The sequence below is a fragment of the Notamacropus eugenii genome, chromosome 5 (genome assembly GCF_028372415.1).
Source record: "Notamacropus eugenii isolate mMacEug1 chromosome 5, mMacEug1.pri_v2, whole genome shotgun sequence".
In the NCBI taxonomy this organism is placed as follows: domain Eukaryota; kingdom Metazoa; phylum Chordata; class Mammalia; order Diprotodontia; family Macropodidae; genus Notamacropus; species Notamacropus eugenii.
This window is the reverse complement of record NC_092876.1, coordinates 115,419,264-115,447,093: the sequence shown is the minus strand read 5'-3', so window position 1 is coordinate 115,447,093 and position 27,830 is coordinate 115,419,264. Positions and strand designations below refer to the sequence as shown.

Sequence of the window (27,830 nt, the reverse complement as noted above, 5' to 3'; positions counted from 1 at the left end):
GAGTAAAAAAGAAATACAGTGGTGTAGAACAGCTGACAAATGAGGTAACTGCCAACAGTGACTATTCACATGCAAGTACAGAAATGAAACCTAAATATCAAATAAAGAAGTTAGTTCAGTAAAAGAGACCATTTTCATAGGACAAATTATTTCCATATCAAGAAGTAACAGTGCCCCCCATTGAGAATAGTTAACGGTTCTCACACAAAGTCTTTGTTTCCATTCAGACACTTTACTGATGTCAGACTGACTTTAAAATCAGCCATCACAAAACAAATAAAACAGCTGAGCCATTCTGGATCTCCAGACAGAGCCCCTATAAAGGCCCGACAAAGGCTCAGTTATCATCAGTACAATCAGAAAACCTAAAAAAACCTACCTATTTCTGACCAAAGAAAAGGTTCCACTACTTCACTGCTAAATACACTCATTTTTCCAACTGCACTCATTCTTTGACCCAATTATTTACCAAATAATTCAATTCAAATATGCATAAGGGAATACTTACATTTTCTTCATAAAATAAAAATAAACCTTCTCAAAAAACAACTGAACGATTTTTAAAATATGGAAGATCTATTCCTACTTAGACTTTTGTAGAGGTTGACAGTCTCCATAAATCACATATATCTTCATAGAAATTAGAAAATTAGCAAGGCTACTACACATTAACAAAAGTACTTTATCGACTGTAGTCAAGAGCTCAGTAATTGCACTAGTCAGTGATAGCATCCAAATAACCCTAACACAGTCTAATCAACAACACAACTAAGTAGATGATGAAAACAGTATCATACAACAAAGAATATCTTTCATGGCAACTTCAAATTTTCAAGTAGCGTTCATGGGAGTTATATGACATGATACGTAGACGTAGAGAAAAAATAACAGAAGGGAATTTAGAATTAAGTACAGATAACTCAGACACAAAAATATTGAGCCCATGAACAATAGAAACAATGAAGCTGAGACGGAGTATCAGATAAGAAGAAATATTCTCATGCTTTTCTTGTGAAAAGAATGGAAAGATGAACAGTAACATAGTTACATGGGTTCAAAACTGGTTGAATAGCCAGACTCAAATAAGAATGGTTTGAGATGGACTTCAAAAGAAGTGTCTTGGGGACTGTGCTTAGTTCTGTAGATTTTATGCATGTCTTGGGTAAAGATGTATACAGATAGCACAGTTCACTAAATTTAAGCTGTCACAAAAGCAGGAGAGATAATTAACACATTGACTGGCAGAGTCAAGATCTAAAAAGACCCTTGGAGGACAAAGAAGTGGGCCAAATTTTAAAGATGAAATTTAACAGGAACAAATGTAGTTTTATTCTTCAGTTCAAAATATCAACCTCACAAGTACAAGATGGGGAAGTGAAAGGGCAGATCATCTGAAAAAGATACAGGGTTTCTGGTTCACTGTAATGCATAATAGTGATATGACAGTCAAGAAAGCTAATACATCAGACTATATTGAGAGAAAAAACTTCTAAGGAATAAGGGTATGATAGTTCTGATGTATTCTACACCTCAGTCAGATCACATCTGATTACTGATTTTCGGAAGGACACTGATAAACCAGAAAGCTTCTAGAAGAAGAGAAGTAGGTTGTGTAGGTCCCTTAAGGTTCTATTGGGATATAAGCTGAAGGAACTGGATTTGTTTAGCTTGGAGAAAAAGGCTCAAGGAAAACATAACTACATGCAAGCATCTGAAGTGTTGTCATATACAAAAGAGAGGTTTAATAAAAATCGAATCATTTCAGGTGTGAAAAGTCTATCTTTCTCATTCCACTTGAAAAATTTATCAGGATACCATTTGATATCTGACTGTCTTCCACTAAGAACTCTGCTATGTTTTTTTATTTTGTTTTCAGTGAACACTGAACACTGGTCAACCCATCACATGCTCATAATTCACCATTACATCACCACTAAATGTTTTACATTATTTGCTTGAGTGAATTTTGGGGGAAGATAAGAAATGAGTGATATTAGGGAAGGTTTCTTGGAGGAGGTAAATTTTAAAAATCAAGTCTCTGAGGAAATGGACAGAGCCTAGTGTTCTTTGAATTGGGAAGAAAAAAGCAAACAGAAGAAGAGTATAATGACCATATCTTCTACACAGAATGAGCAGGAAAATTACTATATTAACAATTAATGAAAATTATTAGTGTTAATAGCTCACATTTATGCAGTCTTTTGCTATTTAAAAAGATCCTCCTATAGAGCATCTTTAAAATAGTGATAAATAATAAAGATTGGCTTGGATGGAATAAGGAAAACGAGAGTGAGAAACAAAGTCTATGATATTCACATAATAGTGGAATTTAAGTACATTACTATTTTTCATTTGCTTACTTGTTACTATTAGAGTAGAACCTTGTGAAGAAATAGGAAGACAAAAAGAAAAATTGATTGACTGCCTGGAAAATACACAGACAGACAGACACACTTACTTACACACACACACACACACACACACACACACTTGCAATACAACAGGGTGTCATTGTAGGCTTAATCAGAGGGAAAAGTAAGGAAAATACAGTTCAGAGAACATATTCTAGCAGCTGGATGCAGAGTAAACTAAATGGGAAGTTGCTCAAGAATAAGATACTGGGAAAACCTGAAATACGTTAGAAACTGGAAATGAACAAAAATAGATTATGTGATACTTTATTCACAACAACTGTATGAAAGACAGCGCAAGCACTTCCATTTTCATAAGAAATTGAGGCTCAGAGAGATCAAGTGAAGTGACTTGGCGAGGGTCACAGAGCTAGTAAATGGCACAGCCAGGATATAATAATGCCCAATAGGTTCATACGAGACCCCATAGATGAAAATAAGAACTGCATGTGTCTATGATGCCTTAATACATTTAATGAGTTCTAAAGCAAAAGCGTCAGTAGAGTAGAAGAAGATGGACCATATGGTAGTAACAAAGTCTTATTCATCCACATTACCATTACTATTATGAAATTTTCCTAGTCTTGTTTGCCTTCCCTACCTTGAAAGAGGGTTCTCTTTCAAATCAACAATGTTTTAGGGAAGTTCCCAACCCTAAGTAGATTATTCTCTTATTATTACCTAACTTCCGAGAATACATCACAAAAACATGTTCTTGTTATTCTCCCCACCCCCAGCTTACCCAAAGCCTGACACAATTTTGACTTTATAAGATCATTAGCAACTCAGAAGGCAAAAAGTTTAAATGCAGATAAATGAAATGAATTCTAAGGTTAGCTTTTAAGAACATTTAAAGAAGGAAACTAATGTAGAGACTCCAAGACAGGATATATTTTAAAATGTCAAGGAAATTTTTGAAAGTTACAGGAGTTACATGGCATTAAAAATCTAAGTCTGATTAGCCATTACAGCTTCAAAGCCCAGAAAACACTGTTGGTGATAGGCAGGGTAATGCAATACAAGAATGCTGCCTGCACTACAACAGTGATGCAGTCTCCACTCACTGATGCACTCTGCTGCTTCTAAGAAAGATAGCATGTAGAAGTGCTTCTAGAATGCATCGTGCTAATAAATATTTGAAACTATATTTTAGAGTCAGTAGCGAATAAATTTCTCAGCTCTGGTTTAAATATTTTCCTTTCGGCACATACCTGTATTGTTCTCGTGGTACCCCCAGAAGGGGAAAATAAAACTTGAAATAGAAATATTATCATTTGAAACTGAGTTGGAACATTAAAGTAATACATCTTTTCAATGAACTCATTGCATCTTGTTCTTATTTCTACTATTAGGCATTTATCACATTCCATTCTGCATCAGCTATTTGTGTATGCCAATTGTCTCATATTAAACTACATATTCCTTGAGGACAGGGAGTGTCATTTTTGTATTTCCTTTGTGCAAGGTCTTATACAACAGTCTGAATGCTTACTGAATGAAGAAATAGATCACTTTTTTTTTGGATGAAACCAAAAGATCCCAAGAAATAATGTTAAAGATAAAGAATGAGAGATTAAAAGACAAGAAGAATGAAGAGTTTTATGATTACATAATAAGAAAGAATGGATAAACTGACCAAAGGGAAAATTATATTTATTTTTAACAAATTACTAGAGTAAAATTGCTACTTTAGTTGTTCAACATTTTAAAATGGCAATCCACAGTGTTAGTACTACTGGAAGAAAGAGGGTCAACTACTTTTATATTAAAATAAAACATCTGACAAAAACTGTAAACTTGGGGGGTGGGGAGGGAAAACCAAGTTAAAATTTCAATTACTCCAGACAATTTATAGCAATGTTATATACAATTAATAGCAATGTTATATATAGCTTTCTTGTGACACTTATCTTGAAAATTAATTCAAATGCTACAATAAAAAAAATTCTACAGTTTAAAGACTAAGTTGATCAAATTCATTCAATATTAAATAGAATGAAAATATTTTAGAGCAAAAGCATTAATTTAAATCAATCTGAGTTTTACTTCTTAAGGATAAAAACTAAATTCAGCTAAATATCAAATTATAATGTCCTTTTACAACAAAAAAGAGAAAAGAACTGTAGAGGTGTAGAAAAGAAATTCAATTCAAATTGAACAATATGAATTTAAACACATGATCAATAATAAAATATCTGCATCCTTCAAATAGAGAAGAGGCAACATGTAAATTAGCCAATGCTAGAGGGGAACTGTGGTTACAGATGATGCTAATCTGCAAACAGAAGCAGCATAAAGAACATTTATTTATCATGTAGGATTAGGTAGCTAAATTTCTGTCACAAAAGCAAAAGTCTACATACAAGGAAAGATAATGTACATAGACAACTCCTGAGGTTTAATAGCATTAGCCATACAATTAACAAAAGAAAACAAGAACAGAGAAGTCTGAAAAGGAAGTAAACTTGCAAACTATACAGCAATAATTTGGAATTCAATCAGTTATATCGTTTTCTCTGAAAGCACAAAAAGGAAATCAAGGGATTGAAGTTACGGAAATTCACCATTTAAGCCAAACAAGTGATAAAAATGTTAAGGCTGTGATACAACAACAATGTAAGATATATCGAGTCCCTCATTTAAGAAAAACAAAATGGACTAAATGCTGCTACTGGGAATATTATCCTTTGGTGGAAGAAAGGAGATATCTCAAAATATCTCATTACAGAGGATAAAACTAATGACATATTTGGGTTCATACAAAAATTCATGCATAAGTAACCAAAAACATCTTTCTTAAATTTCAAATAATATACCTCTATACCCTAGAATATCAATTTACTAAGGGCTTTATCTTTACTAACCTTTACTTATCTCTCCTCTTGCTTCCAAAAAATCAATAATGAAAAACATTCTTTACTTACAAAAGGAGTTAAGCAAATTCCCTCCTTCCGTGCACTAAATTATTAGTTCTCTGATTGTCTCCACATTTAACTTGGTAAACTCTTCCCAGATAAAGTCAGTCATGATAACATTAAATGTCCCGCATTACCTGTGCTCCTGAAACAGGGCCAAAGGGGTTTGGTGGTCTCATGACAGGTTGGCTGTATATTAATGTTGGTTGTGTCATTACAGGTACATTTCCCATCTGAGTTGGCTAAAAATAAATCATAAAGTTAAAGTACATTATCTGTCAGTGGATTCTTTCACCCTTTTAAAAAAGCTACAAGAATTAACAATACAATATAGTACTTCTGGTCTGGTTAAAGGAAAATTAAATTTGAATACATACGATAAAATAGCAGCTACAGAGTCCAAGAAGGTGAAGCTGAGGTATCTCTTAAAGAACGTGTATCAAAGACCCCAATTTTATAAAAGATGTAATACCTAAATTGTAGACCTTGGTTGGGACCAAGGATTTCTAAATTTATTGGCTACAGAATCACAGGAAAAGTTACAAATGTAAGAGAAGAAGATCTCTCCTAAGCATGTTGAAGCAAAGTTCTTCTATTACTACAGTAGAAATCAAAGTACAGTTCTTAAACCCACTAGCTACATGTCCTCAATGCAAAGATGAAAAACTCAAGTTAATTCCCAAGGGCTCACTCTGAATTTGGCTATTGTTTTAGGAAAAAATATCAGGAGGCCTAAAATATCTATAGAATAGTTACTACTGAATCAACTCTCAATTGTTCCAGAATATATTAACATATTGTTAAAAATCACTACCACCTACTTATGAAATTAAATTCATGGATGTAACCATGTATTAAGACTACACACAGGCAATTAACATTCTTCTGATAAAAATTTCAATTTTTGAACTATTGTTGTATAGACAGACTTCTGCAACAATAGAGATAGCGTGTGTGTTTGTGTGTGTGTAAAATTGCCAGAGGCAGCTGGTGGTGTTTTCAGCCTGGATTCAGGAAGAGTTGATTTCAAATTTGGCCTCAGACACTTCCTGGAAGAGTGACCCTTGACAAGCACCTTAACCTCTGTCTGCCTCAGTTTCCTCAAATGTAAAATGAGGACAGTAATAGCACCTACCTCACAGGGGATTGTGAAGATCAAGTAAGATAATATTTGTAAAAAGTACTTGGCATAGTGCCTGCAGGCACATAGTAGCTGGTATAGGAGAACTTATTCCCTTCCTACCACATCCCCTGCCAAGCAGTCACATATCCAAATGAATACTTACTATTCCATATCCTATCATTCCTGTTGGTGTGGTAGCAGGATAGGCCATTACAGGGGGTGCCTAATGCAGGGAGGAAAAAAAAAATTTAACAACTAGGAAGTAATTCAATTATGTACAATTTTAGGGCAACAATACCAGCAATTGTTTAAAAAAAAAAAAAAAAAAAGCTTTGCTAACACGGCCAAGAGACAAAGTGGCACTGAGAAACATCCAAAACTAGGATAGCTACTTTTTTTAATGATTTGTATGTGTTATTTAATTGGAGTAAGAAATTCCTGGTAAACAATTATGAATAGCAGCCTGGGGCAATGAAAGATTAAGTGACATGCCCAGAGTCATATAGCCTACATATACATATATGCATATATACATGTGTGTGTCAGAAGCAGATTTGAACCCAGGTTTCTATTCACTAGGTCACACAGTCTTAAATTAATGATCAATTATTTAGAGTTTTTCCCTAGGGGCAAAAAGGTTCCTTTCAGTTAACAACAACAACAAAAGGCAATTACAAACTGAAAAGACTCAACCTTAGATAAAACAATGATCCAAAGAGCAACCACCTATATTTGGTTATAAAAAACAAATGAAGTTATTTCTGAAAGCCCTTTATTATAAAGACTTATTAGCGCAATAAAAGTATGTCTAAGAAGACTGATATAATTCAATGTTAGATCCTTAATTCAGTAAAAACATAAGTATTCTGACCAATTAATAAGAATGAGCTTCTCAAAATGAGAACTTAGCTCAAAATTACTAGTAACCTTGGTGATTATTTCAAATGTTTTAAAAGAATTATACACTGTAACGATGTGATTGAGCATTTAATTAAATGAATTCATCATAACCACAAATAAAGTGTCTGCATGGCACCAGTTCACAACTGACACAAAAGCCATCATTTTTGGGGGGAGAGGTGGGGAATAGGAGAGACAAAAAAAAAAAAACCCTAATTTTTTATATTTTAAAAACTAAACTTTTAAAAAGTTGTTTTACCTTTTAATTAGGGTTTCATTAATGTATCCCATTCCATTGTAAAAATAAATATTATTACATAGAGTATTGAATCTTTTGGGGAAAATATTTATTACCTTAGAAGATCCCCTTACACATCATCATACAATGAAAACTGACATTACATAAAGGTGAAAGACCAATAGCACTGCTGGAATTATAAAAAACTAAAATGGAATTCTGTAATTTAAATGGATGTATGTTAAATGAAGCATGAATTAAAATAAGAGGTTATTCTGAATAGGTAAAAGTTTAGTATTTAAGTGAACACAAATGACTTATTGGTCTCTCCCAACTTTAAAATTAAGGTCTGCCATGTTAAGTCAACAAACTGTCAAATATAGCATAAGCCTGTGAGATTTCATGCAATTATTATTTTAAACACACCACCACAATCAACATCCCCCTTCATTCAGAATTCATCAAGTGCATTAAGGCAGCACAGACACATACAAACAACAGACACCCAGCTATCTGGAAGCAAATGGCAGAATATTAAGCAAGAAAAAAAATTTTGATCTTTCCCATGCCACCACTGGAATCAAGTCTGCCAGCATACCCATGAAATCAATATATGCCAGAAGGAATCTTTTTGACACATTGAAGATCTTAATATGAAAAATGTGTAACAGCTGGAAGGTTATGAGATTCTGCTACAGCAGTGGTTAATAACATGCCGATTTTATTGCAAAAAGGCTAGTTTTTGGTCACTTACGTATTGTGGAAAATGCATGCCATTCTGTTTTCCCCAGGGAGAACAATTACATAATGCAATAACACTGGATTAGAACAAGTACTTACACAACAGAAAATACACAGAGCATTTTAGTTCACAAGTACATTTAATCTCTAGCTAAAATACAAATGCCTATAATTCAAGTAATTTAACAAAGGGACATCTACATTAAGACCAACACTGCCAAGGTTAAAAACAATTGCCTCTGCTTTGGTCTTTTCTGTTCACATGTGTTACAACTAAAAGCCCACAGTTAGTTGTCTAAAATTCAGAAGCCACACAGTAAATCTGATATGCATTTTACACTAAACCTTCAACTAATGTCCATAGCAAGAAAAGATTAACTGGCAAATTCACTAGCAGAGTCTGGAATACAAATATACTTTACATGACCTGAAGGAATAAATAATTTTTTAAAAAAGACTTTAAAACCTTGACAGTGTTTAAGTATTAATGGAACAGGTTAGAAATGTAGAGAAATGTCACAAGCAGCAATTCTATTCAAGAACTACAAATCTCCAACACTGCAAGTAAACTTTAATAAAATCTATGACATTTAGTATGCTAAAACATAAAGGAAATAAATAAGGGGAGGGGGGGAGAGAGGGAGAGAGAGAGAGAGAGAGAGAGAGAGAGAGAGAGAGAGAGAGAGAGAGAGAGAGAGAGAGAGGTGGTAGGGCATAAGACAAAAAGGAAGAAGAGAGAAGGAGAAAGGGGAAGTGGGAAGGAAAAGAAAAAGGACAAAGGAAGCAAGAGATTGTTTCCAGCCTACTGATATTATCACAAATTATCATGAAGAAATTACAAATTACTTCCACCTGTATAAAAGATTTGAATTATTAGTTTCCTGTGTAGTCAAACTTCAATTGCCTATGCTAATTCCATATACATTTGTAAGAAGTTGCATAATGTAAAATTATTTTAAAACTGAAAAACACTTTTATGATATATGAATATTTATACCAGCTTCCCATATGAAAGAGTCACTAGGTAATTCTCATCTGTGACACTGGGAATGATTTCAGTATAAACTGTAATATATTCCTACGTACACTTAGTTTGATTACCAATGAAAAATCATGGCTTCCAAGAGATGTAAGTTTTATTATTTGCTACTTGTGAACCTCAATGAGTTTTCAAACAATATTAAACAAATACTTATCAAGCTTACTACTAGCTTTTGTCTTTAATCCAACCATATAGCTAGCATAGCATGCCTAAAATCAAGGAAATCTGGCAACAGATCAAAGATCTTGAAGTGAGAAGGTATAGAGTCAAGGATAGGGATTAGATTTGTAATTTCGTTAATTTAGGAAACACTCTCTACCAAAGGGTGAGCAAGCTCTCTCTATTCAGGTTGGTATCTCTTCTGTAATTTAGTCTTAGAGAGCTAATTTAGAATACAAAGAACTTGTGTGATTTGCCAGGGAGTCACTGAGGCCCCTATGTATTAGAGGCAGGACTTGAACCAAAGTTTTCTATCCATCATGCCATATTTTTCCCTGAGAAATTTTTTAAAAAATAAGAACATATGCTCTTTTTTACACAGGGATATTGCTACTGGTAAATCAGTAGAAAATATTTTGATTTTACTAATAATTCACTGAAGTCACTCAATAGCCAATCATCCTTAAGACAGCAGGCCAAATGACAAGAATGGTTATAAAGCAAAGCTTCTCCATAAAAACCTCAGCTGGCAAGTCATTAAATACCTGACTTTGGCCTCTTCAGCAACATGTTCTAACCAAAAGAATTAGCCTGTGCAGAAGAGACTATAATGATAACAAAAAGATGGTAGATTTTCACACTGATTAAATGTAGGACTGACTGTAATTTCTCTCTTCTCAATCTTTCCATAGTTAATTCTTCTGGAGTTTATGTAGGGAAAGATTTGTGTGGACTAAGTTTTGATATTTACTCAAATTGCTAATCTAAAGCCATTTAACCTATACTACAATGCATTCTAGGATTTCTGAGGCTCATAAAGTTAAACAATCTATTTTCTAATTTATGTGCTCTCCCTACTCTCCAATATTAGGAATGAATCTAAAAATTCACTCATGGTACTTTCATATTGTACATGAAATGTACTATAGACTATACATGCACTACTCTATAATGAACTTTATTTACTTACCATTGTTGCAGCATTCCAAGCAGTTGTAGGTGCAACTTTTGGTTGCCAGTTGGATCCTCCAGTTAATTTCTTTTCACCTGGTTGACTCCAGTTTACATCACTTTAAATAAGCACAAGTCACCACATTAAACTCCCTTAGTTAGATAATATTCTCAAAAGACAATGAGATTAAGCAAAGTAAAATGGAAATCTCTTTCATTTTTTAAAGTTAGTTAAATTAGGTTTTTAAAAGTAGTGTATAGAAAATGGAGGCAAAGATATAAAAGAAAAACTTACTTCTTAGTGGTTCCATTTCCAATGCCCAGATCTATGACATAAAGAAGAGAGTTTTAAATACTACTCTTACCATATGAATCAATATCATAAAAGGGAAAAAAATACTTACTGCCTACAAGGTTGGCTAAAGATGAATCCAAGTCATCTGACACTAACTTGTTCGGTGGTAGTTTGGCAATAGGAAGACTCTGGTTCTGAGAGGCCACTGTTGGTTTTAGAAGTCCACCTAGTTCATCAAAGCCTTAAAGTTATAAATAAACGAAATAGGATTTGTAAGGAATTTCACTGTACTATAGCTCTTAAAAGGCAACTCTTTTTGCTCTCCATGTTTTGAAAAAATTCTTTTAGATTTGCATATTAAACTCTTCAAAAGGGGAGTCACACCAAACTAAACGTGGTATTTTCTCTTACATATAATAAAAAAGAAGGGAAGAGTTAATGGCTAAATAGACTTACTTATTTAGGCTTAAAAAGGACAAAGGAAGGATTATTCAGACAAATGACTATACACATATACACTGCCTCCCGAGTAAACCTTCTGGGACTCGAGGACAGTTGAAACAAAGTCCTTTTCCTCATATCTTCTTCCAAGACATCTAAAGGGCTAACTGGTAGACATAGTACTTAAAAAGTCTTCCTTTTTCTTTCAGCAAAAGGACTTTGCAAATTTATTCTTTTAAGTAGATTGTACTGGCAAAGAACATACCGCAGAGCTAAACTAGAAAACTGAGTGAAGTTAAAATAAATAAAGAGGTCATAAAATGTATTCCTTAGCATAAGAGGAAAAATTATGTCTAAACTGCACCAAAATGTTTCTTGAGAGGTCTACTAAAAAAGCAGCAGGTCCACTGAGTACAGGTACTCAAGGTTTTTTGTCCTATTTTTGGTGACCCCATTTGGGGTTTTTTTGACAGATAATGAAGAAGTTTGCCATTTCTCTCTCTATCCACTGTATCACCTAGTTGTCCTGTAGCAGGGGCTGGGGTGATTATTTAGCTCTGTATCCCTAGCACCTGACACTCAGGTATTTAGCAAATGTTAAATATGAAATTGAAAGTAGAGGTCAACCTGGTTTTAAAAAGAAAGATTCAATTTGCTTCCTTAAGTCTTTTCTTAGAGGATGACAGGAAAAAAAGCAAATCAAATCCAGGCTAGCCAACTCAAAAGATCTGCTGATAGTTGTTGTTATGGAACTATTTAGGTTCATAAGAAAATTATACAATACGGTAGCATATGACTAGTGTCACATTAATCTATTTCTTTGCATCATTTCTCATTTAGACAAAAATATTCAAGGATATTAAACTATGATTATAGAGCATTAAATGTCTGGTACTAAAGGAAGAATGAGATACTGAATTTGGAGTCAGACTAAATTTGTATCCTGACTATTTACTATGTACAATACTTTAGAGCAAGTTATTTCCCCTTAGGCATCAAGAAGATGGACTAACTTCCCAACTAATTTGGTTTTATTATAAATTTGAGAATTTAGTTTTATTACAAATTTGAGAAAAAAACTCCATCTACTGAATTTAAATAGCTTAAGCTTAATAAGAGAATGGCACAGTGGGTAAAATAATGGGTTTGGAGTAAGCAAGATCTGGGTTCAAATCTCGCTACTCATATACTAGCTGTGAAACTGCCCAAGACTAACCTTTTAAGTTATAACCCAGGGAATTACAGATCTCTGACCTAAGCTTATAGAAATTATGAACCACCTCTGAAGTATACCATTACATGACAGGAATATTACTTAGTGACAAAAAAATAGTTGGCTTTGCTTTCCTTATTTTCATTTAATATGTAATTCCACATAGGAACACTTATAATTAAGTTTACATGTGTAAATGCTCTTCTGTTGAGACAAACCAGTAGGCCATAAAGAAATGTTCATTCAAACATAAAAACAAAAACAAACTTCCTCTACCACATCAAGTCAAACTCTAGAAAAATCAGGAATCCCTTTTAAATGTGTGCTGAGAGGGCTACATGGATTTCATTTATATTTTAGGTCCATTTATAGTGCCTAGTACATTGCCTAGTACATTTAAAATCAGTTTTCAAGTTTTTTCTTATTTTTAACATTCTTTTTTTTAAATTAAATTCTTATCTTTTTCTGGTTTTCTTGTTTACTTTTAAATATAAAACTTCATGTTTTCTATTTTAACAAGTTACAACTTACTTTAGGAAGAGGGATAAAAGGGAATAGGCAGACTAAAAGGGAAAGGGAAGCAAAGTAGGATACTTTAAATATTTCCAGTGAATCAACTGATAGGGTTCACATGAATGAATTACAATTCAAATAATGAGTCAATAATTTAGTCTGTCTGGTGAGGAGAAAAATGGAAGGCTAGAGTAAAAAAAAGAAAACAAATACACCAGCAAACAGTATTTCAGATCATAATTTTAGAAGGGGAAAAGACCTCAGAGGTCATCTATTACATTCTCCTCATTTTATACATAAGGAAACTGAGGTCAAGGAAGCATTACTGACTTACTCAAGCTCATACAGATGGGTAAAATTCAGAGATGGGATTTAAATGTATATCTTCTGACTCCCGGACATTGTTATTTTCATTTAGTGTGTAAGGTACATTGAAGGCAATTAACAAATGCTTGTTGACTGACGAGGTATGTATGTTTGGGGGGAAAGTGAAATAAAGGCATATGGGCAGAAAACGAGACAAACGAGCTTTCTGGTGACTGAAAAATGCCTACTGGGATAAAAAATAACTTGACATTTCTTTAGAGTTCTTAGCAGAAGATCTGAAAACTTCCTCATATATGTCCAGTTTAATTCTTAAAAATTGAAGGTAACAACAAAATTAAGGTTGTTACCTTTTTTTTTTTACCCTTTAACTCTTCCAGAACTGAAATTTGAATATTTACAGTAGTGCTTTTAATAAAGTATAAATTTTCTCTTACCGCCAGAATCTACAATCACATTTGTAGATTTATTTCCAAACACCGACTCAAAGTCAACATTAAGGCCAGCTGAAGGCTGTGGCTGTGCAACGGGAGAAGGAGTAAACCCTGAGAAGAACCAAAATTTTTTTAAAAATCTAAATTCTTTTGTAACTCAACAATTTCAGTTCTTTAGTAAATAATCATAAAGTATAAAAACCAAACCTTTCAAAAATAAATCTTTTCAAAACTACCATCTTAGTAAGGATTATATACAGCAATATTTTCCATTACAGAATGCACCTCACTGAAAAAGAAAAACCAGCAGTAACAGGTATTTAGCTCTCTTTATTAAACCATATCCCTCAAAATAGTGCTTATGTCATGGTTTGTCTATAGTCTGTCAAATTAGTTTAAGAAATGTCTAATTTGTTTTCAAGTTGAAACTAAGTGTATGTGTGTGATATTTGGATTTTCCCTCTAGAGCAATTTATTACAACCCCAAGGACTCTCAGGAATGTGAACAACAAACAACATTCTTATAAATTCTAAGTCTTTCCCATTCCCCTACAACACCAAGAGATAAGTTCATTCAGTGGCAAAATCTCAATTCGTCAACATAAATGAAATGCATACCCCTTTTGATTACTAATTTTCATGTAACTATCTCCAACCTCCTGCACTTTCTCTCATATTCCAGCATCTTGCTAAAGGCTCAGCTACAAATATCCATTTCTTCTGCAGGATTCAAGGTACTACTGCTGAACAACTGGGGCAAACCATATACTGTCCAATGATAGATTTTGAAGCACTTTATTATATTGTATGTGGCCACAGACTTTATCCTCATATTCAGAAGGTTCATTTATATATATGCACACATACATTCTCATAACTATATTTCAATGTAGTTGGCTTCCTTTGCAATATTGCTAATAATTCTTACTTTATGCAAGTAAAAATGTCATTCTGAGACAGGGTTCATTCATAGGCTTTACCAAACTGGTAAAAGGGTCCATGACATATGTGTCAAAAGTTTAAAAACTTCTGATTTAGGCTGTGGTTATGAAACCAAAAATGTTTTTTCCTGAGGAAAGATAACTAATTAGGAATGTGTCAACAGTGTTAAGTGTACAATTTTAATGAATTGTTGAAAACAAAAGCACATTTAAAGAAAGGTGACCAGGATAATTAAGGTTCTGTAAACCACAGCACATAAGCAACAAGCAGAGAAAGTTTATCTAAAAGGAAAGAAGACTAAGTGGAGATCTGACAGCTAAAGAGTTTGAATGTTCTATCAAAGAGGAAGTAGACAGGTATGTCCTGTGTTGCCCCAGAGAGGTAGAGTTTTTTTTTTCCAATAAAAACAAACAAAAGTTTTCATACAGTTTCATACAGTTGCCCTAAGAGTGAGTAGATTGAGCCACCATTCACACTGGGCATCACTTTTAAGTGTTTTAGCAAGGCCTGGATTGCTAGCGACAGTTATCACTGTAGGATGTTCAACTAGGTAACCCTTAATTTTTTTTCTTGTATTTTCCCGTAGCTCTCAGCTAACATTTTAATTCTGTGGCTTGTATGATTTCACAGTCACATGATGGACTTGTATTTTCTTTAAGGAAATGGTCATGTTCTACTTGTCAGAAGTAGGCAACCAATATGGTGAGGAACCAAAATGACATATAAGTTGAAGGAAAAAGCAATGTTTAGCCCAGAGAAGAAAAAACTTGGGAATGGATATAACTGGGATCTTCCAGTATTTGGAGGGCTATCATACAATTAGACTTGTTCTATTTAGTTTCTGAAAGCAGAACCAGTTACAGTGGGTAGAGAGGAAGATATAGGTTCAGATGTAAGTTGATATTTTTAAAAAAATATTATCCAAAACCATCCAAAGTATCCAAAAGTGGAATAAACTACCTTGGGGGAAGGGCAAAAAGAAAGGGAAAATTACTTTTCACTGGAGGTATTAAAGCAGGAAAGCTGATAATCTCTTCTTGAGGATACTATATAAGAGATGCATATTCAGATACAGATTGTACAAGGGGACCAGAAAAGTACTTTTAACTCAGTGTCTAAATATCTAAGAAAGAATTGGAAATTCTGAGGTTGAATGGTTAAAGATGTAATGTATGATCCCACACAGGATGGGGACCTACATTATCAGGAAAGATCTAAGTCCATGGTACAATGATAAACATCTTTTCCTTTTTTTGTTATTGGAGAAACTTTTCAACTACAGTGGCAAAGCAAATGATGTCCAAGTGCCCAAGGTTCAAGTCAGTATATTGATGATGCTGGACTAGAAAGAATGAAATGGGGGAAAAAAAACCTGTCATACCAGGGACCTATGAATAATAGCTCAAGAAGCTTCAAGACAGTGAAGCAGGCTAATTTGAATGATCATGTCAAAAGTTCTCATATACTGTGAAACATCATTTGATGTATGTATAATATATAATGAATGCTCTATAGGTACAAGAGGTAAACAACTCAGATCTTGTTCAACATTGCTTAGCCTTTAGATTAAGACCCTTGGACAGGGTGGGGGTATATAGGTTCTAGCCTTGGGTTAAATACCAAAAACAATTTGGCACATAATTTTTTAATAATACAAAGCAGAAATGCCTGAATTTCCTGGACCTGTAGATTCAAGATGGTGCATTTGACTCACAAGAAATAAGGAATACATCAAAATGGGATTTTATTGAGAGTGGTATTGGCAAGGGAATAGAAAAATGTACCCACACCAAAAAAAAAAAAAAATTCTACCCTATAGAAGTGAGAATAATTCAGACTCTTAAAATATTCCTAGTGACAAATATGGCTAATTGACATTACTGGCATTAAAAGAAATGATAAAAATATGCCAAGAGATAAATTCCATTCAAATGTATTTTGTAACTAGAGTTTACAACCTATTTGCTCCAAAATTCTAAAATTAACATGTAAGTAAATCTTTTTAGCATCTACAACTGAGAATTTTATAACTTTAAAGAAGTCAGAACATGATATGTACTTCAGAATCAACGCTGTATTTTATGCTCATGGGCTAGAAGGCAGGGAGCCATCTTTAAAGGTCAGTAGGCACCAATCTATGAAAATTAAATATTAGCCCCTACAATTATTCACAGCATAAAGAGAAAGGGCAGTTTTCTCAGACATAGTACCTTAAATCAAAAAATTATAATATGGAGGGAAAAGCTAAACTAGGCTCAAGAAAGGCAGGCAAGATCTTCCAAAACTACATACCATTTTGGGATAGTAAATGAGAACCAGCATCCCACATTTTAATTAAAAATTAAGCCTCATTATCTTATAAAGTCACTAAAAAAAGGATATTCAAAGGTTATTTTAGATTTTCAAACAGAAACTAAACATAATTGGTTGCTGCCCCTCATTCTCAAAGATTGGGGGTCAAAGTACAGTGTGTCTGACTGGCTGATCAGACCAATATAAGCTCAGAAGGTTCTACCACAGGTTGGGCACAAATAGTCCATTATAATGGAAAAGTATAATATTAATATGCCTTCTGTAAATCTCAAATGTGTAGCACATCATCTAATTAGACTGCAAAGTACTCCCATGACACCATTTGAAATCTGTCTCACTCCTTTGTATAAAGAAAACCTATTTATTGAAATTCCTATTAAAAAGTTTCTGCAACGCATACTTATCAGGTGTACATCATGAAATGGAAGAATTCCATGCACTAATCATAAATATCAGCATTCAATGAAAAAAAGACTGGTGAAAAGCTTTTTGGCCTGCCAGATTTTTTTTTTTAAACTACATGCAAAGCTGCATAGACATTGCAAACTTGAGATTCCAAATTTTGAGCTGAAAAGGACCTAAGAGACCATTAAGTCCAACCTCCTTATTTTACAAATGAGGAAACTGAGGCACATAGAGGTTAATCAATTTGCCCAGAGTCACACAGTTAGTAAGTATCTGAATTAGAATTTGAACCCAGGTCTTATTGATTCCAAGTTCAGGGTCCTACTCCTACCTTGAGAAGTTGCTCAAATATGGCTTATGTTACCATGGCAACAGAAATCCCACATCTGTGAGTTTCAAATGCAATAACCCTTCTAAAAGTGTTTCTTTTAAATGTCAAATGCTGAATAGAATTAGGGTAGCAGTATTACCAAGCGCCACAATTAACTTCTTTTAATTCCATTTAACGCCTACCTCCAAGTGAAGGAATAGAAGTAAGTATGGCTGTCTGCCAAATTTCAGGAAAGCCTAACAAAGGTGATAAAATACTATGCACAAAACAGGTATGCAACAAACATTTACAGACTGAACAAAAACTAGCAACTTGTCAGACTTTAAAGTATGCTACACAAGAGAGGCAAGGAAGTACAAGTGGTTTATGAAAACAGCCGTGATTCTATGAAACTTGCTTCTCACTTTTTTAGCTATCTTCCCCCATGGTTTCTCCTTTTTCCCTCTTTACAATTCCAATGCCAGAGCTGTTTTAGTAATAACAGACTAGTAAAAGAGCATGAAAACTGCACATGCTTATAAAATTATATGACTAAATTAAAAAGCACGAAAACTTTTTAAAGCACTTCTAATGTATAAGGCTGAATATTTATAAGACTTGTTTAAACAAGATACTGTTTTGAGTATGTGCATTTAAAAATGTGAAAATGTGTAAATGGTAGGCAGTCATCCATAAAACTAACACATTTTTAACCAAAGCAAATAAAAGGCAGGTCAAACCACAGGTCTGTGAAAGCAAAGGAAACAGTAAAAAATAAAAATAAAATAAGTAAATAAAAATTTCCCCAAATTAAATGGTTTAGCTTTGAAAAAAAACATCACCTACATAACAGATTTATTTTATAGATATACCATTACCTACCTCCAAATAGACCGGCTACAGTAGAGGGCTCATGGCGCACATGAGTAGTATTAGGATAAGCTTGAGGGCCACAAAAAGAATCTGACAAGGCACATCAGGCAACAAAAAAAGCAGAGAAAGAAGAGGAGGAAGAGTTACAGAGAATGGGAAGGGGGTAATTAAAAAAAATAATAAGGGTTCTAAATAGTAACTATCTTCAGATTTTAACTTATAAAAGAGAACCCAGATTCTATCAGGTATAAAATGTAGGAAGAGGACATATTCATTTAAAGAGAAAGGCCACTGGCAACAAAATTACACTCAGCTAAAAGAAAACAAACAAAAGTCAAGAGCCATGCTTGGAAAAACAAACAAAACAACAAAACTAAACTTTTGTAACATTTAAAGGCATTTAAACAAATATCCTTGGCATAATGAATTAGCCAAACTAATTTTTCATTTGGTGATCATAAAAGTATATGAATGGATAACTTAGGCAACCTTCAAATTACTTTAAATCCATATACTCATTACTATGTCACTGTGCTCTCACTGTTTCGAATAAGGCAGTATTTATTATTATGAAATCCATGATTCAGAAGTAATATGAAAAGTAATTTAGGCTCAATTTCAGTAATTGAGACCTTATTCACCTCAAAACATTAGTGATTTCCACACACACCTCCCATTCCCTTGCCAACTTTTCACAAAAAATAAGTGTTGTTTGTTGTAATCCCTGGTAATTACATCACTTAAGTTATAGTCTCAAAATTATCACTTTTAAAAAAATATTGGTAGCTTTATAATCTTGCTCTCAAAAACTAAACTTTTAAATCTTTACTACAGGGGTTCTTTACCTTTTTGTGTCATGGACCCATTGGCAGTCTAGTAAAGCCTAGGGACCCTTCTCAATATTCATACACTCATAAATGAAGCAAATGCTAATGCATTTTTTCCCCCATGTAATCCACAAATCTGAAATCTATCCACATACTCTGTAGGAGTCCATGGACACCAAGTTAAAAACTCTTGCTCCTGAATTAGGATATACTAGGCAGGAGGGAGCTGAAATTCTGGGTTCTATTCCATTACTTCTTAATGGTGAGACCTTTAGCAAGATACAAGGTTTGGACCTAAATTGTCTCATATGTAAAAACTATGAATACCCACAACTAAGTTCCCTTCTAGTTCTAAGATCTATGACTGTCTGTTTTAAATAAACTTTTGTTAAACCTACCTAACTTAATTTATCTGACGTTTGCTATTTTTTTCTTTTTAGCTTCCTTATGTAAAAGATTACTCTTGAAAAACTGGCCATAAATGCCACATCCTTATATTCACTTCCATAGGATCATCCTTATATTCACTTCCACAGGATCTCAGGTGCTGCTTTCTCATTTCTGAACTACAGTGGCTATGGTTGGGCTAGATGACCTCTGAGGTCTCAGAACTACTTCCTACTAAAAATTACAAATAAGTTATTTTGGCTGCAAACTCACATTTACCAGTTTTATCAATTCAGATTCTTAGCTGAGCACAACTCAACATTTTGAAAAAAGTAGAACCAACTAATAGCTACATTTTCTCTATATAGCAATTTTTTAAAACGTCTTACTAAAAAATAAATGCATCATAAGACAACCCATGCTAGGATAATTAGTCCTATTTAAGAGGTATTTTAGTGGCATACAGAACATAGCCCTGGCCAAGAACACCCAACTGGGAGTCCTAATACTAGCTCTTTCACTGGCTATGCAATCTCAGGCATTGTACTGAGCCTCAGTATTGACATCTGCAAAAGTGATGGACTAGATGGATTAGGACCCTTTCTAATTCAGATTCTGTAATTTGGTTTTACATGTAAGACTTGTAGGAGTTAAGGGTTTTAGAGTGATGGAATTTTAAAATGTCATTTGACATGACAAAAACTATTTTATATTTGGTATACATATCTATAGATAGATATATAGACACATATAGATATCTACATAGATATATAGGTATATATCTATCTATCTACAGATATATATCTATATATGTTTCAAAGAAAATGCCAAAGTAAAATCCAATAACTCAGTAATCTGGCATGGCAGGAAATAAAGTATTCTGGATTTTAACAGTTCTTTGTTTTGTTTTTAAAGATAGGTGAATATTAATTCTTTAAGTACCATAAGCACTTTTTTGGAGAAAATTTCAAACTTTCTTATAGCTTCCCACCATAGCAAAAAAAAAAAACCCCAGCAACAATATTAACAGTGGTTTGGTTTCTTTTGACTCACAGTCTTCATTATAATTGTAATATTCTTTAGCTAGTTATATTAGGTTATCATTAGTGATTATTAGATATATGGCCTAAAACTTGCTTTCTTAAAAATAGTTTTGTTATGAGATTTTAACATTTTAGAGTTTGATAGGAAGTTTATAGAGCACATAGTCTAAATTTCCTCTTTTCTTTTTTTAAACAAGATGCATCCCATAAATAGTAAGGGCCTTGTCCAAGTACTGACAAGAAGTACAGCACTACATTTAACTGGCTTGCTCTTTTTGTCAACTGTCAGTCTCAGAAAACCAGGAGGTAAAAATACGTAACGATTTTTGTTCAATTAATAGCTGCCTTTCTGGGGGAAAAAAAGATTACTGAATCAAAGGCTAAAGCAATATTTACCCAAGACATTTTCTTCTCTCAAATGTCTTCACTCTCTTTGTAATTATCCTTTGACCAATTTTGTATTATTCAATATACTTTTATAAAATACTATACAAATGTTCACTATTATTATTACTACTACTATTACTCTGCTTAGTAAGCAATTAAACTCACTTTCATTGGCAATTACCTTATGGGGAGAAAGTCATCTTGTGGACTTCTTATAACAGTACTACTAAAAACCATTAAGGCCAACTTGAGCTTTTGCAACTATAAGAATAAACTGGATAATTTATCATTTTTTTAAAAAAAAACTTTCAGGTTTATGGCAGAACTAGGCATTTTAGGCTAGAAGTTTCTACATACTAGATAACTAAAGTTTTTTTTATAATATAAACAAAACAGAAGTTTAAACTAAAATGATAAGGAAAATGATTGTATTTATGGCAACCTGTCTCTTCTGGCTGTGTGCTAAGGTACTACAACACACTATGTGACACTGAATTCAAAACAACAAAAAAGCTTTTTACCTGACAGGCAATCACTTTGCCTACATTAAATGAAACTAAAAACTAATACTATACTTTCCAAAAAGTAACTTTATTCCTGTTTATCTACTTTTATGATTTGTCAATGAAAACTAAACTAGTTATGGCACTTTTTTTTTAATTAGCGAGAATATTTAGACAATATAAACAGTAATTGGGGGGGAAAATATGTTAAATAGTACTTTACCAACAAACATTTCATGAGTAGGTGTCCTAGTAGTAAAAGTGGATACATCTGAAGAAATGGGGAGGTGAACATCACCACTAGATTTTGTGAGGAAAGGATTTAAGCTTGGAATGGCATCATCAACAGCATCTACAGTAGCAGAAAAAGGATCTGTGTAGTCCGAGTAGGTTAGAGCAAAACGAAGAAAGGAAGTAAATGAATTAGTATTGGAATTAGTCAACAGGTTCATTTTAAGTGAAAAAAAAAGTAGCTTCTTTATTTTTGTTTAAGCTTAAGTACTCAGATATTGAAATCAACAAAAGGAAAAAATAAATTTAGTAATGCATTTTAATATAAATCATCTGTGCACTCACCACGGACTTAAGTTTTCACTATAAGCAGCTATATATTAGAGACAGAATCTCTCTGATCTTAAGAAGCTTATAATGAGGCATTACAAATCAGCCTTAAGCACATACAAACATAAAACATCTTAGAAAAAGAGTGTTGTGATTAATGGCAAATGAACTGGCTCTGATTGTTGAAGACTTGAAAGAGGAGGTAAACTTCTAATCACAGGAAAAAGAACAAGAAGAATGTGATTCAGCAGGTAAGAATGTGAAAAGTGGAGACTTGTGACTTGTAGAAAAAGCTGAGCAAACATAGTACAGTAGAGAGGACCACTGGACTGCGAGTTCAGAAGACATAGGTACAAATTCTGGCTCTATTGCTTATTACCTTTGGCAAGTCACTTGGGAACTTAGCTTCATCATCAGAAAAATGAGTTGTACTAGCAGTCCCTTCCAACTTTTAAAAAAATCCTTGAAGAACATGAAGAGACTAGGGAGACAAGTGACCATATAGCCAATTGTATTCAAAACTCCTGGGAAGCGTAGTTTTGAAACCTAAGGTCATGAAAAAGTAACAATGCATGTCTTCTCCTACTCATGTCATAATTTTAAATATCTATTTCATTTTCAATTAATAAGCTTTATTTTCTCTATCTCCCACTCTCCATCTTTACAAATGGGAAAAGAAGGAAAGAAAATAATTCTTGTAATATCTGTTTATAGTCAATCAAAAATAAATGGCCATATCCAAAACTGTATTCCTCATGCTGCACCCCGAATCCATCACCTCTCTTTCAGGAGGTGAGAAGCAGGCTATATTTTGGTCATGTGGAAACATAACTGGTCACCACATTCAGAGATCTTCAGACATCTGAAGTTGTCTGGCTTAACAATCTTGTTGTTACTATGTAACTTGTTCTCTTGGTTCTGTTCACTTCACTCTGCATCAGTTCATAAAAGTCTTCCCAGATATATCTGAAACTGCTTTTTTATCACTCTTGACAGTACTCACTCCCTTAGTTTGAATTTCTTTATCACTACAAAAAGAAATGCTGTATTTTTGTACATGAGTACCTTCACTCTTTTTTTCATCTCTTTGGAGTATAGCTAGTTCAAACAGTATACACATTTTTATTGACTTTTAGGGGAGAGTTACAAATTGCTTTCCAGAATGGTGGGACCAATCAAGTCATTGTTCCACCCACAATGCATTATTGTACAAAGAGGCACTTTTCAGAGGAAAAACTACATGCCATCAACAAACATATGAAAAAATGCTTTGACTCACTAAGAATTAGAGAAATACAAATTAAAGCAATGCTGAAGTTCTACCTCACACTCATCCTAGTTTTGCCACCTTATCTCATTATAAAGGCTTCTAATTTAATATTATGGAATGTAGGGGTGTAGGGAAGGGAATAAGCATTACAAATACACGCTGACTATGCGCCAGGCACTGTGTTTAAGTTCTTTACAAATATTATCTTATTTTATCCACACAACAATCCTGGGAAATAGGTGCCATTATTATCTTCATTTTACAGTTGAGAAAACTGAAGCAAAAAAAAGTTAATTGATTTGCCCAGGTCACTGGATTTGGAATTCAGGTCTTCCTGCCTTTGGGCCCAACATTCATTGAATCATGTAGCTGTCCCAAAACCCCAGATAAAGTTGGCTTTTAATTTTTGATAGATAATATTTGCCATGTCAAGGAAAGGTCCATTTAATTCTATGTTTTTCACAGAAATAAGTATTCTATTTAATTAAAAGTTTTTTCTGCTTCATTGATGTAATTGTGTGGTTTTCCTGTTATTAATAATATAAAATATTTGTAGTTTTCTTAATATTCAACCTTCCTTTCCATGTATAAAACCAACCTGATCAAAGTGTATATTCTTTTTGATACATTGAAGGACTAATCTCTGTGAGAATATTTCATTTAAAATTTTGTGTAATTATACATTGGAGATATTTGTCTACAAGTTTTTGTTTTGACTCTCCATAGTTTAGACATCAAGATCATATATGTATCACAAAAAGAATTTGATAATATCTGATCTTTTCTTATTTCTGCAAACAGATTTATATTATTCAAATTAACCGCCCATTGAAGGAATTTTCTATATCTGTCTGGTTTTGCTTTATTCTGGGGGGAAAGGAGTTCATTTATGGCTTGCTTACCTTTTTTTCAGAGACAGGAGTTATTTAAATTCCCCTTTTCTTGCTATGTTATTCTAGACACTTTAAATTTTTGGTAAATATCTATTGTTTTGTTGTCACGTGGTCAGGGAAAATCATTTTAGATAATTTCCTTAATTTCCTCTTCATCTGTTATGACCATTTCCATTTCTGGTACCAACAATTTGTTTTTCTTCTTTCTTTTTAAAAGTTAATTTAGCTACTAATTTATCTATTTTGTTTTGGTTTTTTTTTTTTTTTTTGCTTTCAATTTTATTACTCTTTGATTTTCAGAATTTCTCTTATGATGTTTAACTGGTGTTTTTCACTTGCTGGTTTACTAATTCTTTAGCTGCATGCACAGTTCACTGACCAGGATCTCTTTTGCTGGTAAAAATCCTTTACAGAAATTTCCCCCTAAGGATCACACTAGTTGTACCATCAAAAGTTTCAGTACATTTTCTCATTTTTAATTATCTCCTGTTTCTATGACTTGTTCTTGACCAACACATCATTTATATTTAAATTATAGCTCCCAAATGACTTTTTAATCCTTCCTTCAATGGCCTTTTATTGAAAATATTTTTTTGTATTGAGTAATAAAGAATATTTAATATCTGTTTAGATATGGTCAGTTTTTGTCAAGGTGTGACAGTTTTTATGTATGTATGTATGTACGTATGTATGTTCCTTTCTACTCAAGTAGAAGCAGAAGCCATTAAACTGTACATAAGGATACCTACACTTGCATATTGACTTAGAAAACATCATATTTCAATTATATTTTAATCTTGTTTAGGCTACAGTTGGGTCACATGCCTGCAGGCCACATATTTGACACTTATGATTTAGATGCTATACCATTCAGTGAATATATATAAAGTATCATGATTAATTCTTTTATCTATGGTACTTTCCAGCATAATATTATTTTCCTGTTTCTCTTTTAACCACGTCCATTTTTTTGCTGTTACCTTGTTTGAGATGATTATTACTACCCTTGCTTTCTTGAATTCAGCTGATAGATAACTGATTTTCCTTCAGCCTTTATCTGTGTGAAACTATTTCAAATATTTTTTATAAAAAACTATCATATTCTAATTTCTAATCTTTTTTATTATATTCCTTTCTGTGGGTGAGTTCACCCAATTCAAGTTATCAGTTTTTATTTTTAATCACATTTCCTTCCATCCTATCCGCTTGGGCATTTTCCTTTCCCTCTCACTTCAGTTGTGAAAGAAAAGGAGTGTACTTAACACTAAAGATATATAATTAGAGTAATTTTTACCCAGCTGTCCTCCTCTTTTCCACCCCTAATCACAGGTTTTTAATCTTTCTTTTCAATTGCCCCTTAACCATCCACCCTCTAGCATTAGATTTTCTTTTGCTTATAACTAATCTCTCACCAATCTTATCTCCTCCACCCCCCCCTTCCTTAAATTCTTGTTTTACCTCTCTCAATTTCTCTCATATTTCCCACTTAGTTCTACAAACAGGGGTGGGGGGTAAGGGAGGAGTAGGTGGGAGAGAGGGGTTCTACCCTCTTTTGACTGGCTCAGATCAAAGTAAGGTTCAAGTGAGGTCCTATACACTTTCTCCTTCTCTGTATAGTCTACTTTATTCTTATGTACCCAGATTATGTAAGAGAGGTAAATTTCTCAACCTTTTTTCCTCCTTCCTTAAGTATATTTCTTTTATACTCTCCCTTTCCTTCTTCATTTAAGAAGATAAGAATGACAAAACCATTCCAAGCCCCTGATATTATTTAACACCTTCCAAGACTCTTGACATTTAGAGTTCTGAGATGACACTAGGTTTCCCTCTTTCTATTAAAATGCAAATACTTCATTCTTGTAGGATAGTCCATTCTGACTGTTCAAACATATTTGCCATTTTGTTTCTCAAGAATCATGTTTGTGTTTCAAAGTTTCTACTCATTTGTTGTCTTTTCCTCAGAAGTGCTAAAGTCTTATTTTCCCCCTCCTGTGAGATTATACTTAGTTTCTAGGAATAAGTTGTTTTCTTTGTTGCAAAAAATGTATTATTTTACACCATCATATTCCAAGCTCATCTTTTATAGCAGTACCTTGTCATATCTGACCATGGCTGCTCAGTACCTGATCTTTTCTTTCTGGCTACTTACGGTATTTTTCATTTGACTTGGAAGCTCTTAGATTTTTGCTATGATGACCTTCTTAGTTTTCATATTAGGGTCTTTCCAGATTTGGCCAGTGGATTACTTCTAATTCAACTTTGCAATTTTCATTTATGATTTCTTGATACTCAGTCTATTTTTTTTGTCATGGATTTTAGGTACTTTTATTCAATTATCTCTTCTTTACCTGTTTCCTTGGTCAAGTTGTTGTTTATATTTTATATTTTATTTCATTTTTTTCAGTCTCATTTTCTTTCAATATTTCTAATTGTCTCTTGGAGTCAACGATTTCTTTTCGGTGCATTTTAATTTTCTAGGACAGATAAGAGTTTGTACCTCTTGGACTAAGCTGTTAATTCTCCAAGTTTTTCCTGCAGCACTTCTCAATTCTTTTCTATTCCCCCTCCCTTTTTAAAATCTTGTTTCATTTCTTCTAGAAAGTCTAACTGTTCTTGTAACTATGTTCTATTTTACTTGGAGGCTTTGCTTGTAAAAAATCATCACCTGGGCTTATGTCTTGGGAATCCCAGATTCCATAAGTTCTTTATCATGGATATCTTTTTTGTTTACTTCCTAAACGAATTAGGAATTTTTGTTAGGGCTATGTTGGGGCCTTTTTTGATCCTGATCTGTATTCTCTGCTGCTGATTTCTTTAGACATTAAGTATTATATTCTTCAAGAATCTCTGGGACAGTTCATGCCTGGCATCTTTTTTAATTGATCTGATTTACACTGAAGTCAGATTGTTACCATCCTAGTCACAGTTTGGGTCTGGATGACATTTCAGAGTCTTCCCCTCATCCCAACCGAAACTCCATTTGCTGAACCCAGCTTCTGTCAACTAGATAGAGAGCTGTGTAGGTTCAGATTGACAGAATTGCATGCTGCCGTTGGTCCAAGCTCCTTCTCCTGGTTACTCAATTACTAGCCTCAGTCCTAGTGTGTCGACTAAATCTCTGATCCTATCCTAGGGTCAGAGACACTCAGCAGTCTCCTCTTTTTACTCCAGTTTCCTTCCTAGTATATAGCTTCAGGCCCAGTTCCCAATCAATCAGTGACTGATCCTTGCCCTAGTATCTGGGCAACAAGCACCAGTCTCAGTCCTCACTGAGTCCATGACCCCAAACCAGGCAGAGAGCAAAAAACCACTGGCTGGCTCCTATTCCTGCTCCCTGACAAAATACAACCCTATGCCCAGTTTATGCTAGTTCTGAGATTCTGTTTTTTACTCTTGTCCACATCCACAGGCACCAG

At 33.7% G+C, this 27,830-nt stretch overlaps 1 protein-coding gene across 22 annotated transcripts in view; it reads right to left on the bottom strand.

Annotated features, from left to right (window-relative positions):
* PICALM (phosphatidylinositol binding clathrin assembly protein) overlaps positions 1–27,830 on the bottom strand; it is a 117,178-nt gene that overhangs the window by 5,218 nt on the left and 84,130 nt on the right. For 2 of the 22 annotated variants that reach the window (XM_072610647.1, XM_072610630.1), the window contains exons 13-21: positions 21,914–22,063; positions 18,553–18,633; positions 13,704–13,811; positions 10,885–11,016; positions 10,776–10,806; positions 10,500–10,599; positions 8,342–8,365; positions 6,613–6,672; positions 5,464–5,568 (exon numbers count right to left, since the gene is read on the bottom strand). In XM_072610647.1, coding sequence (XP_072466748.1) covers positions 5,464–5,568; positions 6,613–6,672; positions 8,342–8,365; positions 10,500–10,599; positions 10,776–10,806; positions 10,885–11,016; positions 13,704–13,811; positions 18,553–18,633; positions 21,914–22,063 — 791 coding nt within the window. The remainder of the gene's footprint in view (positions 1–5,463; positions 5,569–6,612; positions 6,673–8,341; positions 8,366–10,499; positions 10,600–10,775; positions 10,807–10,884; positions 11,017–13,703; positions 13,812–18,552; positions 18,634–21,913; positions 22,064–27,830) is intronic. The other 20 variants (XM_072610633.1, XM_072610629.1, XM_072610649.1 and 17 more) reach the window with 15 other exon arrangements.